General features: G+C 48.6%; 2 protein-coding genes across 5 annotated transcripts in view; both read right to left on the bottom strand.

Moving 5' to 3' along the window:
• Positions 1-6,242, bottom strand: part of adgra2 (adhesion G protein-coupled receptor A2) — a 48,738-nt gene extending 42,496 nt beyond the window's left edge. For 2 of the 4 annotated variants that reach the window (XM_035536234.1, XM_027025030.2), the window contains exon 1: positions 5,306-6,242. In XM_035536234.1, coding sequence (XP_035392127.1) covers positions 5,306-5,568 — 263 coding nt within the window. In that variant the 5' untranslated portion in view covers positions 5,569-6,242. Of the gene's footprint in view, positions 1-2,700; positions 2,845-5,305 lie in introns of all 4 variants that reach the window. The other 2 variants (XM_035536235.1, XM_035536236.1) reach the window with 2 other exon arrangements.
• Positions 6,243-11,837: 5,595 nt separating this feature from the next.
• pdlim2 (PDZ and LIM domain 2 (mystique)) overlaps positions 11,838-17,627 on the bottom strand; it is a 43,073-nt gene continuing 37,283 nt past the window's right edge. The window contains exons 8-10 of the mRNA XM_027025039.2: positions 14,332-14,471; positions 13,382-13,493; positions 11,838-12,908 (exon numbers count right to left, since the gene is read on the bottom strand). Coding sequence (XP_026880840.1) covers positions 12,716-12,908; positions 13,382-13,493; positions 14,332-14,471 — 445 coding nt within the window. The 3' untranslated portion in view covers positions 11,838-12,715. The remainder of the gene's footprint in view (positions 12,909-13,381; positions 13,494-14,331; positions 14,472-17,627) is intronic.

Here is a 17,627-nt window from a genome sequence, read left to right as displayed (position 1 = left end):
ACACTCACCCCCACACTCACCCCCACCTCCACGCTCACCTCCACGCTCACCTCCACACTCACCCCCACGCTCACCCCCACACTCACCCCCACACCCACGCTCACCCCCACACTCACCCCCACGCTCACCCCCACACTCACCCCCACACTCACCTCCACCTCCACACTCAACTCCACACTCACCCCCACACTCACCCCACGCTCACCTCCACACTTACCCCCACACTCATCTCCACGCACCACCCCCACACTCACCTCCACCTCCACACTCACCCCCACGCTCACCCCCACGCTCACCCCCACACTCAGCTCCACGCTCAGCCCCACACTCACCCCCACATTCACCCCCATGTTCACCCCCACACTCACCCCCACTCACCTCCACACTCACCTCCACCCCCACGCTCACCCCCACACTCACCTCCACCTCTACACTAGCCCCCACGCTCACCCCCACACTCAGCTCCACACTCAGCCCCACGCTCACCTCCACACTCACCTCCACGCTCACCCCCATGCTCCATCTCCACGCACCACCCCCACACTCACCCCACACTCACCCCCACACTCCACCTCCACACCTATCCATCCATCCTTACCCACAGGTGCCTGGCTGATACACCACTGCCCTGTCAATTCTATGCTTAGGATCCAGGGTCCAGTCGGATCAGTTATTTCTATACATTGCCTTGGACAAAATAAGACAAAACAACGACAGTGATTCTGCCTTCTTGGCCGAGCAACGGGAATTAAAAATAGCGCTGCTGGCGCTGGACGCCTGGGGGGCTCAGGCTAGAGGGTGGTGGGCACGCAGCTGCCAGTGACTGCCTGCGTACGTGTGTGTGAGCTGGACTGTTTACTGTAGCTGCCCTACAGTCTGCTGGCATCAGCCTCGGCTGGTTTACGCCCAGGAGTCTGTTGACGTCTCATGGGTCAAAAGCAAGCCTGCTGTCTAGTCCACACGCTGCCACGCACACACACACACACACACAGTGTGAACAAGCACACTCATGTGAGTGTGTGCAGTATTATCTGTTACATTTTTTGTATTCTATCCCTCTGGGTGCTTTTCCCAAATCTCCTCCTTGTCTCTCTGCTTCTCCCCCTGCCTCTCTCTCTCTCTCTCTGTCTCTCTCTCTCTCTCTCTCTCTCTCTCTCTCTCTCTCTCTCGTTCACTCTCTCTCCCTCTCTCCAGTACCCCATGCAGCCACACATAATTAGCTCTAAACACAGAGGCCCTCTCGTCCACATCTGGAAAGAGTTTGGGCATGGCAGTTTCCTACCAGCACGGCTAAATATTTAGATTCGGCCTCGCTGTGTATGGATGAACTCGGGAGGGAGTTGGGGGGGGGGGGGGGGGGGGGCGCGTGAGAGAGTGAAAAGAAAGAGGCAGAGTGTGTGTGCGTGAGATGGAGGGGTCAGGGGTGGGGGTCGGGACTAGGCGCTCAGTATTCGCTACACCAGGGCCTACGTGTGACGATACGAAAGACTCGCGTGTGCAGATTAGATGTTTACAAGAAATTTGGGCCATAATGGAAAAATGCGCTAACGTGCGGCTAGGCGAGTGTGCACGCGCACACTCCCACACTCTCACGGACACACAAACACACACACACATGCTCACACTCCAAATTAGGGTTAGGGACACAAGGCTTAAGAATTTACTGCTTCGTCTTGGTCTTGGTGAAGACGGGAGAAACTCCAGCAGGCCTCAGGCTACTGACCCCATTAGAACATACAGGACTCTATTGGGGATATATTAGTTGGAGGTGGCTGGACAGTTTTACAGCTTGGAAGGGGAGACATGGACAACCTGCGCAGGAAGACTCAGGGTCAGGACATGGGCGGGGCCAGCCTGATTAACTACTCAGAGGCAAGAGGGGGAGAGAGGGATGACTATTTAGAGAAAGAGAAAGCAGAACAAAGGAGCCTTCAGGAATATTTCACCCATTTATTATTGTTTCTTTCATTCATTCACTCTCCCACTGGACAGGCCTGCGCTTAATCTTTGCACGGAGATGCGTTGCCGGGTGTTATCTAACCCTTATCGGGTGAGGCATGCCAGATGTTGAGCCAGTGATCTGCAGCTGCTTGGCGAGATAACCCTGGGCCCTGACCCCATGACCCCCAGTCCGAGTGCCCCCATCTGAAGGGATCTCATTCCGATTACAGAGTGCACGGCTCAGGCTGTCAGCTGGGAACGGTTAATTCCGACCGTCTGTGCCTGTCTGGGCGTCGCACGCACGTGGAAGCTTTCGGCAGCGATGTGTGGATCAGCGGCCCGTTACCTCCCTCCTGGGCGTGCGACTCCGTGCCTGAGAAACGTGTCGTCTCTGCGCGTGAATTCCCACGTGGCTGGCGACGGGGCAGTTGTCATCGGTCGCATGTCTGCAGTGCTGACGGAGAAGGCTAAAAACCGCGGGCCATCCTCATTGCCGAACTTCTCTGTGACCACGTTACGACGCTGACTGCATTACCCATGGGACCCTAGCTCAACTGCCCTAGTTTCCCAGCCCACAGTTCATTGCAGCGCCCAGACTGACAGTCCTTCACCCGGGCCAGCATGAGAGACAGGGCAGAAACAGATAGAGGGTGTTTGTGTGAGAGAGCAAGAAAAGATTAGTAGAGAGAGAGAGAGATTGTGGGATTGTGGTAATACAGAGATATAGAGAAAACAGAAGGGGCAGAGATGTATCCCAACCTGCACCTGGGATGGTGTCTAGAAACACCCAAGGAATGTCGGGAAAAACAGAAACATCAACATCCATCTGAACATTCCACATCTGGAGCAGAACCGCGAAACGTCACTAGATCGGAGATCAGGACACAGCGGTGCAAAAACACACTGGAAAAAAAAGAGCCGCATAGTATCAATATACACCACTGGACTGAAATATATCTGAATATACTTTGAAGATTTTCACGCAAGGCTTTAACTCTGCACATCGCCTTCAAAAGCGTGACATTATGCGCCCTCCTTCCCCTCACTGGGGGGAAATGGGGGAGGGGACCAGAGCCGGGCTCGTTTGTCCCTCACCAGCTCATAAACGTGTCATACGGTGTGCTTAGCACATGCTCAGAAAACAAATAAACGGTGCTAAGAGGTGCGGCCGCCTGCTGCCTGCCACCGCCTCCTGACGCCTCCGTCGCCGCCCACCCAGGCCGGCTTTGGCCCCGCCCCCTCCTCCACCTCACCCCAGACCCCCTATTTTTAATCCGTTTCCTCTGCTTCATGGCAGGCCAATGTGTCAAGCAGATGTGTGCTCCCATTAAGCCGCTCCGCCCCGGCCTGTAAACGGGGCCGCCGCAGGCCTGCCTCTCCAGGGAACGGAGCTGCTGACTGCCCTCTAGTCCGTTTGGGGGCCCGTATGCCGCTGCTTTCTCTCTCGCTCATTCTCTGTTTTTTTTTTTGACGAATGTTTTCTTTTTACGACACCCGTGCGAATGCGAGCACCATTCCCACTGGGGAGAGGACCACTGGGGCACTGTGGGAAGACGAAAGACTGGGGAAGGTTGTTCCAAATGGTGCGGGGCGTTAACGTGAAGCGCAGGAAAATGGGTGGGGGGGCTGACTGTGGCTTGCAGACAGGAATGACAGATTCGATCAAAGCCTTTTTGCAGAAATGCCGAAATAAAGGATCAAATCTCAAAAGCAGAAAAAATTGCGGACCCGGAGTCCAAACCACATCGGTATTTCTAATATTACAGAGATGTCCCTCACTGCTTACTGGAACTAAGTGCATACAATATTTGTAATATTATATCTAGTAAAGATATTTTGTATATAAACAGATAGTGTGAGCTTTATTCATAAATCCTAATGGCTCATATTTATCCAGGACCGAAGCAAACTCCCATATCGGACCAGGCGTCTGGTCAACCTTCCTTCCTGTAGAGACGCTGATGATGGTCTACTCTGAATTCACTACAGGATTCAAGCAAAAAAGAGGAAGGAACCAGACAGTCATTAAAGCTGAGAGGGGAAAGAGAGAGAGGGTGTGTGTGTGTGTGTGTGAGGGGGAAAGAGAGAGAGAGAGAGAAAGAGTGTGTGTGTGAGGGGGAGAGAGAGAGAGAGAGAGGGTGTGTGTGTGTGTGTGAGGGGGAAAGAGAGAGAGAGAGAGAGAGAAAGAGGGTGTGTGTGTGTGAGGGGGAGAGAGAGAGAGGGTGTGTGTGTGTGTGTGTGTGTGTGAGGGGGAAAGAGAGAGAGAGAGAAAGAGGGTGTGTGTGTGTGAGGGGGAGAGAGAGAGAGAGAGAGAGAGAGGGGTGTGTGTGTGAGGGGGAGAGATAGAGAGAAAGTGAGAGAGATAGAGAGAGAGAGAGATAGATAGAGAGACAGAGATATCCAAAATGTGTTTCTATTTATCTCCTTTAGTATAGCCAAGTCAGCTGAACATCGGAGAGGGCGGAGTGTGGGAGTGTATGCGTATGTCTGTGCGTGTGTGTGTGGGGGGCGGGTTTTAGGCTATGGGAGGGTTGCAGACCTGGGGCACGTTTCCTTTCCCTCTGCACTGAGAGACAGATGGAAAATGACAGGCCTGTGACAAAAGGGGCTAGCAGGCGTGCTCCAGCCTCCATCCCCAGCCCGAATCGCACGCGCTCAGCCTCGCGGTCCAAGTCGATCACCCTCGTACTTTACAGGAAGGCGATAAAAGCCTGAAGTTTGAACCTGAACCATGGAGCGCACACGTCTTGTCCATCAACTGCTCAAACTGTACCGTCCACAAAAACAACAAACAAACAAACAAACAGTCCTTCTGTCGCGCGTGAATGCACGTATCCGCTAACAATGTTAATTAATGTTAACATGAGGGTTTTACCTGCAGTCTATCAACGTATAGCATTTTATATGCCTGAGCTTTGATTATGTACCTGTGCTCTTGTGTTAAGATGTACTGATACCAGGTGCCAGCGCAGCCCGTTCGCATATATTCTCGTGTCTCTTTCTGAGAGGCAACGGATGCTGTTTAACACGGTGACACTCGTATATTAAACTTCAAAGTATCCCGTGTGTGGGATCAACGAGGCGCGCCGTGTTTAATGTGAGCAAGAATTCATTTGCATGTCGCTTTAACGTTTTCATTTTATACCTCTAAAATAATAAGCGTGGGGTGTTTTAATTGCTTTGATTATTTTTGCTGTTCGTTTCCTTATTGAGTGACTGTGATTAACGGACTAGGACTTTCAGTGACTGCGCGAGCTGACGCGTCCTCCTTAAACGCGTACATATGATTTAGCGCACAGGAACGTCGCTTAGGATGTTTGAAATGATTACACTTGAAAAGTGCAACGCGTATGCCTTAACTCACAGTGAGATCGTCCGGTTGGGAAGCAGGCTGACTTCTGGGATTTCCGTTAGTTCCTTTCCTGCGCAGCTCACTCTCTTCCGAGCAGCCTGCGCAGAGTGGGCTTTGGTGCGCTCGTCTGTGCAGCTGCAGCCGCTGGAGACGAGCTCCGGACACGCCTGGGCCAGCCTGCACTCCGAGGCGATCAAAAGCACCAGCAGGAGAAGCAAACGCCCCCAAAACGGGATGCCGACGCCGGGTCGCAACATTGTCCCCTTCAGTGACATTTCCGTGCCCCAAGTCAGCCCATGTCATCAAGCGAAGGTTTCCCTTAATAATTACGTAGATTAATGTCAACGCGAGTCCAACAGTTTGCAACCGATGTGGAAAGGTTCTGGTCACTCCTTTGGCTTTGGATAATTTGACAACTGTTATGTGCCTTAGTTTGAATGAGTGTGTGTCTCCGTCGCGTCCATAACTAAGGATACCTCCCCTGCGTTCAAATTTGCAGTCAAGCTATGTCCATCATAAAAGTGCAAACGGGAAATATCCGTCATATTTCGTTAGATTCCCACTTGTAGCGCATCCTCAAAAATCCGCTTCCATTCTGCATTCAGCGTGTTGCAATGCACCGTTCCCAAAAAATATAGGGAAAAAAATAGTAACCACCTTACTTAACAAAAACAGAGGTTTATGACTAGGCTTGTAAGTTGTTACTCCAGTGGTTCTGAAAGCAGCCCAGTGACGATTTCGCAGAGCTGCTTCTGCCAATAGCCTTTCGGCGTAATTCACAAAATTGGCATTTGCTCTGACATGGAGTTCCAATTGTATTCGGCAAGTCTCTCTTCTGCAGCCTTAAAGTCTTCTTTAAGTCCGCTTGCATAAGTTTGGATCGCAGCAGAGCGGCTGTGTCGGTCCTAATTCCCTAACTCTAGCGGTTTTCGTCTGCCACCCTGTCACACTCAAATCCAGTTAGTGCCTTAAGTGCGCGCATTCCCTCCCAGAACGCGCGCCGAGCCGCAGGGTCCTAGCGCAGATTTTTTTCTGTCGACACTTTGGAAAGCTATTTTTCACTCTTGGGATTAACGCAGGGAAATCTACTCAGCCACCTTCGAAGAGTTCAGTGTATTTATGACTAAACCTGTTGAACACCGAACCGAAATAACTTCTCTATACAGTTTCAAAGAAACCCAGAATACCGTTTAGAAACAATCAGCAACAGTAACTAAACAAATAAAGTAAAATAAATAAATGCCTTTTTAACAACTGGCTACATTTTTGATTTGCAAACGCATTTGTAATTGCTGATACCGTGAAGAACAGCAATAAAGACGTGGGTGTGTGATTCTACGCAGCAGCGACTGCAGGGCCTTGTGGGATGCTGGAGTAACGTACCCCGTGCACTCTGCATGCTCTTGTTTCTAACACATCTGATTCATCTCACACACCCTTGACAAATAAAGAATTCAAATAGATGTGTTAGAATGGGGACAGCACTAAAACTGGCTAATCAGTAGTACTGAATTAGAGGACTGAAGCAGACTATCTGCCTACAGATAAACTGATGCAATGTCACTAATATTTACAATCTCACCTATTTCATTCGACAGCGATTTGTCCATGAGTCTACTGAAGTGTGAAATGTGTGAGGTGATATCAAGTTTTGCAGTCCATAAGTCTTCAGTACGGCATGTTTTATGGGCAGATGTTCATGGACAATCTTCACTTCTTTTTGATGTAGACGATGTGGTGGGCAAGCAGCATGTTTCATGCCATACCCATGTATGGAACAGTCACTTTCCTCCAATGCCGTCTCGCTGAGTTATGGGGTTTGCATTTCTGCAACGCTCTGCGTCAGTAAACCACCTTTACCAGTAGGCCTCAAATCAACATGGCTCAAACAATGCTCCAGGGTCGAATCGCACGGCTCCCGCTCAGACTGGACGCCTCTTTCTTGGTTTCGCTGTATGGTAGAAGAGCAAACAGAGAAGCTTCGGGAGCCTGTAACTGTTAGTCCTGTTAGATTTGCGTCCCTTACTTCAGCAATCCAGGCACTATGACCCAGCTGGGCATTGCCTGACTGCTGCCAGCAGCTCCATGGAGCCTTGCGTGCGACCAGCCCATCCCGGGCAGAATTAAAGATGGGCTCCGGCCCGAACCGTGAGCGCGGGGCCTGCGACACCAGCGAAGGGGGATCTAATACAGATAAGGAGGTGAGGTAGAGCGGGACCCCTTCCTTCATCCCCCTCCCTCAACCCCCTGCTTCAGTGGGAAGGCTCGAACTGAAGGTCAGCTTTTGAGACATTCGTGGACAATCTGGACTTCTTTTTTATGTAGCAGATGTCGTGGGCAAACACCAATATAATTACTATTAATACGCTATGACTGCTTTATTAACGTGTTATAAAAATATTGCAAAAAAAAAAAACCAAAAAACCCCACCACGCACACATTGCATCTTCTATTCGATTAAAAAAATCTGTGTCAGAATGTGTAGTTCCCTTTTTAAGACATTGGCCTGCTCTGATATACTAGACCTAAACAAAGTTATTGTTTCAGATTTGATTAAACGACCCCTTTAAACCCAAACAGTAGACTAGGCCTACTGTACATAACTACAAGTTATTTTAGCATATTAGAAACATGGAATTGGTGAAGTGGTGCTTTGTTCCACTGTGAACTGAAAGGCCAAGAAAAAAATTGCACCGGCATATGCTCAAGTAGGCAATTACACTGGTATTTCAACCTTTAGGCCCCAATTAAACACGACGTCTTGTTTAAGCTATAGGCCTTCACATTAAAGGCAACGTTCACCCGCAGTGAAGCAATGGCGCAAACCCTAATAGCGGAGCACGCAGATCAGGCTAATTGTAAAGTTGGGAAATAATAAATTTTAAAAGGCACATAATTCTAGCAAAGTTTGCCTGACAAGCTTTTGCGCCAAGATCATGTCTTCAGGGGTTCGCTGAGGGACAAAAACATTAACTGGTGTTTCTGATCCGACACTGTCAAACTCCCAATGCACACGAAAGACTTCGGTTGCCAAGTCTTTGCTAGTCTGGTCATAAGGCAACCTTTGTCCACGGTGAGATCCCGGTAGAGCAAAAAAAACAGTTATTTTATTTCAAACCCACAGGTTTTTATTTTTTAAAAAAACGGGACCTTTTGATATGCGAGACGCGGAGGAAGTCGGAAACCCTAGCTCATGTGTAAAAAAAAAAAAAAAAAAAAGGAAAGAAAAAAGAAAAAAGATTGAGAACGCGTTTAGAAAATCTGAAAAGGTATACAGAAAGAAAGCGGAGACGGGCTCAGATGAAGTTAACGTGCATTTCATGCCACGTTCAGCGGGTTGGTGCTATACGCACAAAGGGGTGGTTGTGTTCTAGCTAAAATAGTGGCACCTCGTTTGTTATTGCTGTACCTGATTCTGTACGACGGGTGCGTTTATCCTGCTCGTTAAATAAGGCTTCAAGTGCAACACCCCCCAAGACCCCCAAATCTTCCTCATCTGGCGCGCAGTTTCCTTTTAAAATGTCATGTCCCAAACTGCACATTACATCAAATTGTACTTAATGGCATCCAGACAAACTTTTATGTCGTTCCAACATTCTCTCTCTCTCTCGCTCTCTCTCTCGCTCTCTCATATCGCTGCGCAAGCAATCTCTCCGTCTCTCCGTTCCACATCTGGAGTCCATTCCAGGTGGACTAAAGGACCGCGTAGGGAAAGAGGCGAGACAGATAGACAGACAGGGAGGAAGGACTGAACGTCATTACGGAGTGAGAGGGGGGAAAAACCTGCAACGTGCAAGAAGGACAAAAGGTTACACAAGTCAGGAAAAGACCAAGATGTTACCCTTGGAAAAACAAAACGAAGGCGTATAGAATGCATAAGAGCAGAGTGCAACACACGAGATCTTCCACGATCCACATTTTCTTTAATTGTGATGGCCTGACGTCATTCTCTCTTTTGGGACCACACTGTGGACAGTTCGTGACATGAACAGTGTTAAAGTACTTAACTGATCAAAGCTGTGTGGGCCCACGTCCTTATATAAACGGCAGCTTGCAATCTTTAAATAAAGAATGCAAGAGTCCGACTCTGCTGGAATGCAGGTGCACCATCTTAATGCGTCAATAAAAGGTTATAAAAGTGTCCTGAAGCTCCTTTGTAAGACAGTCGAGGCAGCCGTTGGCAAAATCATATGAGTCTGATGAACACTGGGTTTACAGACGTCCACAATGCACAAAATCCCACCTTGTCAGGTAACGCACTAATCAGTTCCAAAGTGTCTCGTCATCTGTGTTTACGCACCACGAGGCAGTATGTCCAGATGTCAGACGTATTATGGGCCATAGCTATACGCCTATGCACGCTCTTAAACATATAATACCGATAGAGGCATTTGATTTGTCCGTACACTCTTGTGGGAAAACCTTCAATCTTGGAGAGACAGACTCTGAGGAGTGACATCATCTCCCACTAGCGGTCTGTGACTGCTGAGGTCATTGTCTGGGAGGGAAGAGTATTAGCTGGGGAAAGGAGGCGGGGGGGTATGAAATTTGTGAAAGGCGCGAAAAAACAAACGGACAGCCAACAAATACATAAAGAGTTCTTTGTGAGTGTCTTTCAAAGCAGTCCTGGCGACTGATAAAAGCATATCTGCTGATCTGAATTCAGAGATGCAGTTTGAGATGGAGCGGTCTTTCCGACTAACATCTGCGTGGTAGAACACCGCCACCTAGTGGAGAAGTCGGATTTCTAACTACATCCATTAAGGTTACGTGAACATTAGGATTCGATATTGAAGGTACACATTCATTTTATTACATTTACCTGACGCTTTTATCCAAAGCGACTTACAATTACAACTGAGCATTTGAGGGTTAAGGGCCTTGCTTAGGGGCCCAACAGTGGCAACTTGACAGCAGTGCAGCTCGAACCGAGAACCTTCTGATCACTAGTCAAGTACCTTAACCACCGAGCTGACAGTAATAAAGTTAAAGGTTCATCCAAAGCATAAAAGTCTCGAAGGTCAGTCTGACGAGGCTCTGAAGGATGACAAACACACAAGCATTTCTTTACCGCAAGGGCGCACCAGCCAGAACTATGCGTCTGATTACACACCCGTTTCCCCGCTCACTGGAGTTGGCCCGCTGCAGCTCAGCAGGCGCTTTTTGTGGAAAGATTGATTAAGGTCGATGTCTGCGTACACATGCGGGACCTGGGCAAACGAGGTCGAAGAACGCAACCCTTGACCAAGCCTGATTGCCCCGAATCGCCAATAGCCGACAGTAGTGGAGGGCAGCGGCCATTCATCACTGACAAACCACCCGGCACGGTGCAGATAGCCCGAGTACTATTTGGATTAGCCTAAGATCCTCGTTTAAAAGAATTTGGATTATGAAACAAAGAGGAAACAATAAAAAAAAAACAATTTAGACATAAGCACAAGTCAACATGGACATACGTTAAGAAATTTCTCTAAATGCGTTAGGGTTATTGTTTCAAAAGCAGCTTTTAAAAATCTTTTTTCTTAATATGAAAAACACGAATATGTGACAACGATTTCTCCTTACAATGGCTAAACATAACAGCTTTTTTTTAACTTTAAGTGCAACTCTTAACAAGACAGCCGGAGTTGCGCTTAAAAGCCTCACCCCGGGGCCTGTATCGCCAGCTAGAGGTCAAATTACGCGATGGGAAAGTTGGGTCAGACTGCAATCTACATATTTCATAAATGACAAGTGATAACGTGTCAATTTTTAAAGCGCCAATAAAATACTGTTTCTCACGTCAGGCGACATGACCATTCAACACTTACCTTGTGAAACCTGTCAACTACGAATCAAATGCCTGACGATGGCATGCACTAGTATACTCTAATATTGAAGAATACCTGAGCTGATTCAGGATCTCCCGTCCTCACTAACTAAAACGATTCATAAAATGCCACATAGTCTGCTGGCATTAAAGTTGGACAAACTGAACCGGAAAAGCAAAACTATAGATTTTGTTTATGGGAATTTCTGCACTGACTGAACCTCAAGGCAAATAACACTACACAGCATAAATAAGTAGATATTTTATAGCATAAAGTCGAGGTGCTGTTAGCATTAGCAAATCGTGTTGAACTATTGTGCAATACTGTGCACACTACAAAAACCTGTATGTTCCTGTGTTATCAACAATCTCCATTTTACACTGCATGAGCTTACCCTTTCATATTCAATTAACTTTTATACTTCCAGCACTCTCTTTATAGTAAAACAACCAGTACTGGCATTTTTATGTCAGTAGGGTAGCGGGCTCATTGAATAAGCATGCAACTATTGAATCAGCCTGTCGATCAAGTGATCATGTCTCAGCCAACTTTATACTTGTTTTTTTTTTTTTTTTGGGGGGGGGGGGGGGGAGAGATGGGGAAACAAAGCTAACATTACAAATCATACCCACAAACCAGTCTTCACACTGGAACGGTTCACCAGTGGCAGAGTTGTGGGTGTGTGAAGATACGTCACCCATGTGAAGGGGAAAAACTGGATACTTCGCTCCAAATATTTTTGTCTGCCTTACTTTTATAATAGAGTGAAATATTGTTAACATCGAGTCCTCACACAGTCATTTCTGCATGAATACACTTCATTGAACACAGTACTTTAAAGGAAAAAATATATATACATAAAAAAACAAAAAAAAAACCAAAAAAAAAAAACATTATTACTTGTATTATTGCTTTGAGATACATCTTCCCTTTAATTACAATGTAAATGAAACTTTAACAAATAGTTATCCAAGTCAGGGCTGTCCAAAACCTTTTGACCCATTGGGAAATTGCTGATGACAGACTTCAAAAGGTCACATTTGGCCCATAGTTGGACAGCCAGTACATGGACGCGTGTGTGTTTGTTCGTGTGTTTCTGCATTTGTGTAGAAATAGAAAAAATACTTTTAACAGCAATGCATTTTATAAAGAGTGGTAACAGCTCAGTTAAACCTAGAATCACCCCAGAAAGCATTCAAAACACAAACACCAAGGGTGGTGGGGGGTGGGGGGATAATGCTTTAGTATCGCTCATTGGTTTTGGACTGAATGCGCACAAACACACACACATGTGCACACAAACATGCATGCATGTGTGTGTGTTCTTTATCACTGTGAGAAGCAGAAGCAGGGGTGGCTCACGGCAGAGGCTTCAGTCAGAACCAGCAAAACAAGCTTTCCTACGAACCTGTGGTGAAGAGCAACAGAAAACCAAACAAAGCCTAACGCAGCGTGTAGGAACCAGCAGGAAAGGTGGCATATAATGTGGAGAGTACGCAGCGTTATGGGAGGGGCACAGGCCGTGTGACCACGGCATTCCCAGCCCTCCCTTATCTAGTCCCAGAGTTCATAGCTGGCGGGCAGGGTAGAGCGGGGCACAGGCAAGACAGCCTCAGTAGTGGGGTGAGATCGGGTGGCGGTAGCCAGCCCCGGGACCCTGGTAGCGCTCGCGGGCGTGCTTCTCGCAGAACATCTCGTTGTCCACCCAGAAGTGCCCGCGCATCTTGAGGTTGAGGCCGCACTCTGTGCACGTGTAGCACTCTGGGTGACGGAATCTCTCGTCCATGATTCGCACGGCCTGGGTCCTGCCAGGGAGGAAGCAGTAACCGTCAGTCACACACACACCCACATGCATGTAGAAACAGAGCTGAAACCCATCAACACCAAGTACTTGCCGCACGCACGCGCACACACACCCACACCCACCCACCCCACGGGTGGATGTTTTACACTATCATACACAAAATAAATGTGCATCTAACTTGTTTAGGTTATGAGGCTGGGAGAACATTTTTGTGGACAGATTTTCACACCCTCGTAAAGCCCTGGTAAATTAGAGGAAGGAGTTGAGAACATCACCTCTCCGAGGGTTAACTACCAGTGTCAGTTCTATTAGCTGCTCATTCATCTCTCACAAACTCTCGGTCTCACGGACAACACAGAAGTGAGTCTGGGTGATACTGGGCTTCCTGCTGAGGGCCATGTCCTGAGAATACTGTGTCTTTCTGAAGCAGTATGGAGAATGCTTTGGGCTTTTGTGCATGTGTGTCTGTCTTACACAATGCTGTTGCCACATTTTTCACAATTGTGGAATTTTGAGACTCCAGCAACAGACGTCACAGGCTTGGGTGGGTTTGGTGACAGTTTGCTAGGAAGCTTGACTGAAGCGTCTGTCATGAAATAAACACACAGACAATCAACCAATCAATCAAATCAACCAACCAACCAATCTGTTACCATTGCAAACAAATCACAGACAATCACATGGATCACATTCATTTAGTAAGTCTTTATCAACAATATAATTATCACTCAGTCAGTTGTGCTGTATGGAAACTGGCCAACAGATCTGGAGGGCAATATTTGTCTTTTAGATTTCATTTTATAATGTCAATTACACAAAGTAATGTGCTGAATTCTCCACTTCTTCAGGTCTGAAGGTCAGGAAGCCTGTCCTAACCTGATACAACCGGTACAACATCATGGGTGGAGCAAATGGGTAATGAGTACAAATTGCCCCATTTCTCTGTGCTCCAGCCTCCTCCCCCATGCTTCACACGCCGGCGGCTCTTTGGTGCGCTGTAAAGCTGTCAGTGAAGCCTTCACTTTGCTTTACAATTATTAAACCACTCTACTGTTGGTGAAGCATGAGGAACAACCACATGTGCACACACATGCATGCACAAACACACACATGGCCACTCACATGCAGGTAAACGTTTCAGTTTAAAGTTAGGCCTCTTGGATAAAAGTTGCACATAATACACATATCCTTGAGATGCATCAACCGAGGGAGGGACTAGCACAATACAGGCCTGTGGGTTGTAGTCCCCGTTGGAACAGAGGCAGTCGAAGACAACAAAAAAGAAAAGCCAAAAAGGCAGCACGTTGTGCAGCACCAGTGACACACATGAACACAATGACCACCACAGACGAACTGCTAGTCAGTTTAAGTTACTGTGGATTTCTGGAATTTGCAGTGAGTGATGCCTTGTGTGTGTGTCTCACCTTTCTCATCTGCCTCCAGAACCTCCTGCAGCATTTTGAATGTGCTGGACTGGCGAGGAGCGGAGCGAGACTCCTTGTTCTCCTGGATCATCTTGTACACCTCGGATTCCCGGTCGAACCGCTGCATGGCAAAGTCCGAACTGACAGAGACAGAGGAAACGGCACATGAGTGAGTTTCCCGGTGTCCAGAATCCTAATCAATCATTAACTGCAACCAAGAACTCAGGCCGGGTCTGCGGTGTGCCACGGGGGGGGGGGAGAGTACCGTCGCCAGGCAAAGTCCTTTTGTGAGGAGAACGTGTCTCGAGACCGGCAGCAGAGCTGGAGTCTATATGTTCACATGGCAGTTATGTGTTGAGAGGAAGTGAGCACTCAGTGGAACCATGACGCTCCCACCATCACCTGCTGCCTTCAGACGCGGGCTGAGCAGCGGGCGGTGTTTGGCGGGCAGAGGGGGTCCGTCCGTGCCTTGTGGACAGCGGCAGGGGGCCTCTCATCACTCACAGCTCCAAAGGGGTGTTATGAAAACATAACTGTCTCTTTAGCTGCAGCAGGCCCTGGTGTTAAGCTTGATTAAGTGTGTTGTGATGAGGCCTCTCTCGCGTCTCTAAGCTACAGACTGTGCACGTAGGGTTACGGCGGCTGTGTTTATACGACCTCCTGTTCAAAACGGGGACTTCTGTGTAATATTGGGGTGACGGAAGCTGGCGTCCCTCAGCAGTGGCCCAACAGTCATTTGAAAGCCCCCTCACACACCAGTCGAGGGCACGGGTTATGAAGGGGAGGAGGTGCTTGCAGCTCTGTCAGGGTTGGCTTGTTGGGAGAGGCCGGACTGGTGCGTTAATCACGCCTGCTTAGAAGAAGAGGCCATCGTTAGCTCCTTCCATATTATAACAGATATGTGAGAGGGTGATGGTCTTAGAGTGTGCCATCATTTCTAAGACAAGCACAAATTGACTCAATAGAAAGTTGAGTAATAGTTGAGTAATATTCTCAATAAAAAAACCAAACATTCTGCACTCCCAGCTGAGAGTGAGGCCAAAGGTTCTGGAATCAGTACTTTTCCTCAATGTTTTGACCTTTTCCCTAGTGCAGTGCAATTTCACACAACATGTGCGAAGGTCAGAGACGAAACCTGCGTCATTTTGTGACATTTTCCAATCATGCCAGTCACATTAGCTTATGGAGAAAGTTACGGAGAGGGCGGGGGGGGGGGGGTAGTCAAGATGAGCACATGGAAAACCTCTACACCTGTCTTAGCTGGATAACCTTCAATCGCTGCCCACAGAGGAACCTGGAATTGTTTCTTTCACCCCCTCGTCTCTTGCGGCTTAGGTCAGCTTGGAATGAGCCTCTTGAGGACCACGAGCAGTCTTACTGGAGCATGCTACAGTGCCCCGCGGAGAAACCGTGGCACCCACGCCCCTCATTCCATGGTGGTCAGACAGAGGAGGACGGGATCTGCCGCTCCCGCCCAGGCTAAGACGCCGTGTCTGCTCGCACCTTCAGGCAGCGGCACCCGCGGTCCTAAACCCGCTCTCTTTGCCCACGGCCTGACGGGCTTTACTGGCTCGGGGAGAAGCACCATTAAGACGGCCCTCTTTTTTCCTCTCCTCCAGAGACTCCTACAGCAATTTTCAAGGTTCCTGGGAGTAGACTGAGAGCAGAACTGTGTGTAGACTTGTGATGTCATTTTAAAGCCATACAGCGAAAGGGATTGTGCATGCGTGTATGGGGAGCTGATTAGAGGAAGTTACAATAGCTGGGCAGTGGGAGGTTTATGAGAGCACTGTCTAGTGCAGCACCAGTAGACAGACTGAACCCGATCCACTGCGTTTTATGGTAAACATACCTGATGCTTCGGGTGGGCCTAATTATCACTGCTGAGTAGGCTACTGCCTGGCCTCCATGAACTAACCGCCCACGGCCAAACACACACACACACACACACACACTATGTAAACTCAAAGATCCTGACATGAAGGCCTTCACTGATGTGGGTGTGTTTTTATTTACCAGTATTTACCTCAACTCGCCCAGCTAGGAGCTTATTCTCTCCCCTCCCTTACACCAAGACGTCGTCAGCAACAACACGCCTAATTGAGATTTTTCCGCATCATTTTTGCTCTTTTGGGATAGTCAGAACAGACTTGCAGATTCCTTGTGTTCCCCTCACAGTCTCCTAAACCCGACACCAGTCAGGCTCACAAAAACAGCTCTAAACGGCTGATGCATGTAATTATCCTTAGTAACGATTCAAGCTCCGCCTGCTTCGAGAGGCCGAGTCCCTTCCACAGATTTGATTGTACAATCCCTCTCTGTCTTGCTGCATATATATGACAATCCAACCCCGAGTGGTTCACGTTTTCACTCGAAGGTGCTTTGCGTTCAGGAGATGCTAAAGTAAACAGGTGCCCAGCTTTCTGACCCAGCCTGCTTGAAGCCACGTTGCAGTGGGATGCGCAGACCCCGCACCTTCTTCTGGTTCCTCTGGAGGCCCGGGTCTAGGGGACCAGGTCTCAGTGGAACTGGGGCCCGTCGTCCTGCTGCGTCGTTGCACTTTATCGAGTTGCCTTGCCCGGGCTGGAGGAACAGGCTGATGCTAGCTGGATGAGTGTGGGTGTGGCGGACACCTCTGGGAACTGGCCTGGCCAGTGAGTGCCGCTGACATACTTGGGTGCGTTTGCATGTGTGTTTAGGAATGTGTGTGAAAGAACGGCGAGTGAAGGACAAGCGGATGACATAAGCGGAGATGGAAAGACTGAGGGAGAGAAACAGAACGAGCGAGCGAGCGAGCGAGCGAGAGCAAGTCAGGCCAGACAAAAAGAGCTGACAGGGCAGCAAGACTTGGAACAGGCATCATCACTAATGTGATGACTAATAACAACAACCTGTTGGGAAAACTTCAATAAAAACACAAAGAGAGAGAGAGAGAGACACACACACACACACACAGAAGCTGTAAATCTCAAGCTCGGCTGCGCGATCAGATCCACAGGCCCGACTCTATTCTGGGGAACACACTCCAAATTGAAACCAGATTCACGGACACTCGCTCCCTGCCTTTTTTTTCCTCTCTGAGGCCTCCCCAAGTCTCACGGCAGCCCTGTTCTCAGGCATTCCCCCTCTCTCTCGCCTCTTCATCCTCCTGCCCATGCTGCCCAGGCCAAGGTGTTGCCTCGAACCTGTCCAACCGGTAAGGAGGTGCGACAGTAGCCAGGTGGGACGGAGCCCAGGACAGCCAGCTCTACAGGCCGAGCGGGGTTCGAACTCAGGAGTCTGTGTGCCATGAGAGA

Source organism: Electrophorus electricus, chromosome 18, assembly GCF_013358815.1.
Source record: "Electrophorus electricus isolate fEleEle1 chromosome 18, fEleEle1.pri, whole genome shotgun sequence".
Taxonomy (NCBI): domain Eukaryota; kingdom Metazoa; phylum Chordata; class Actinopteri; order Gymnotiformes; family Gymnotidae; genus Electrophorus; species Electrophorus electricus.
This window is presented reverse-complemented; position numbering and strand designations above follow the sequence as displayed.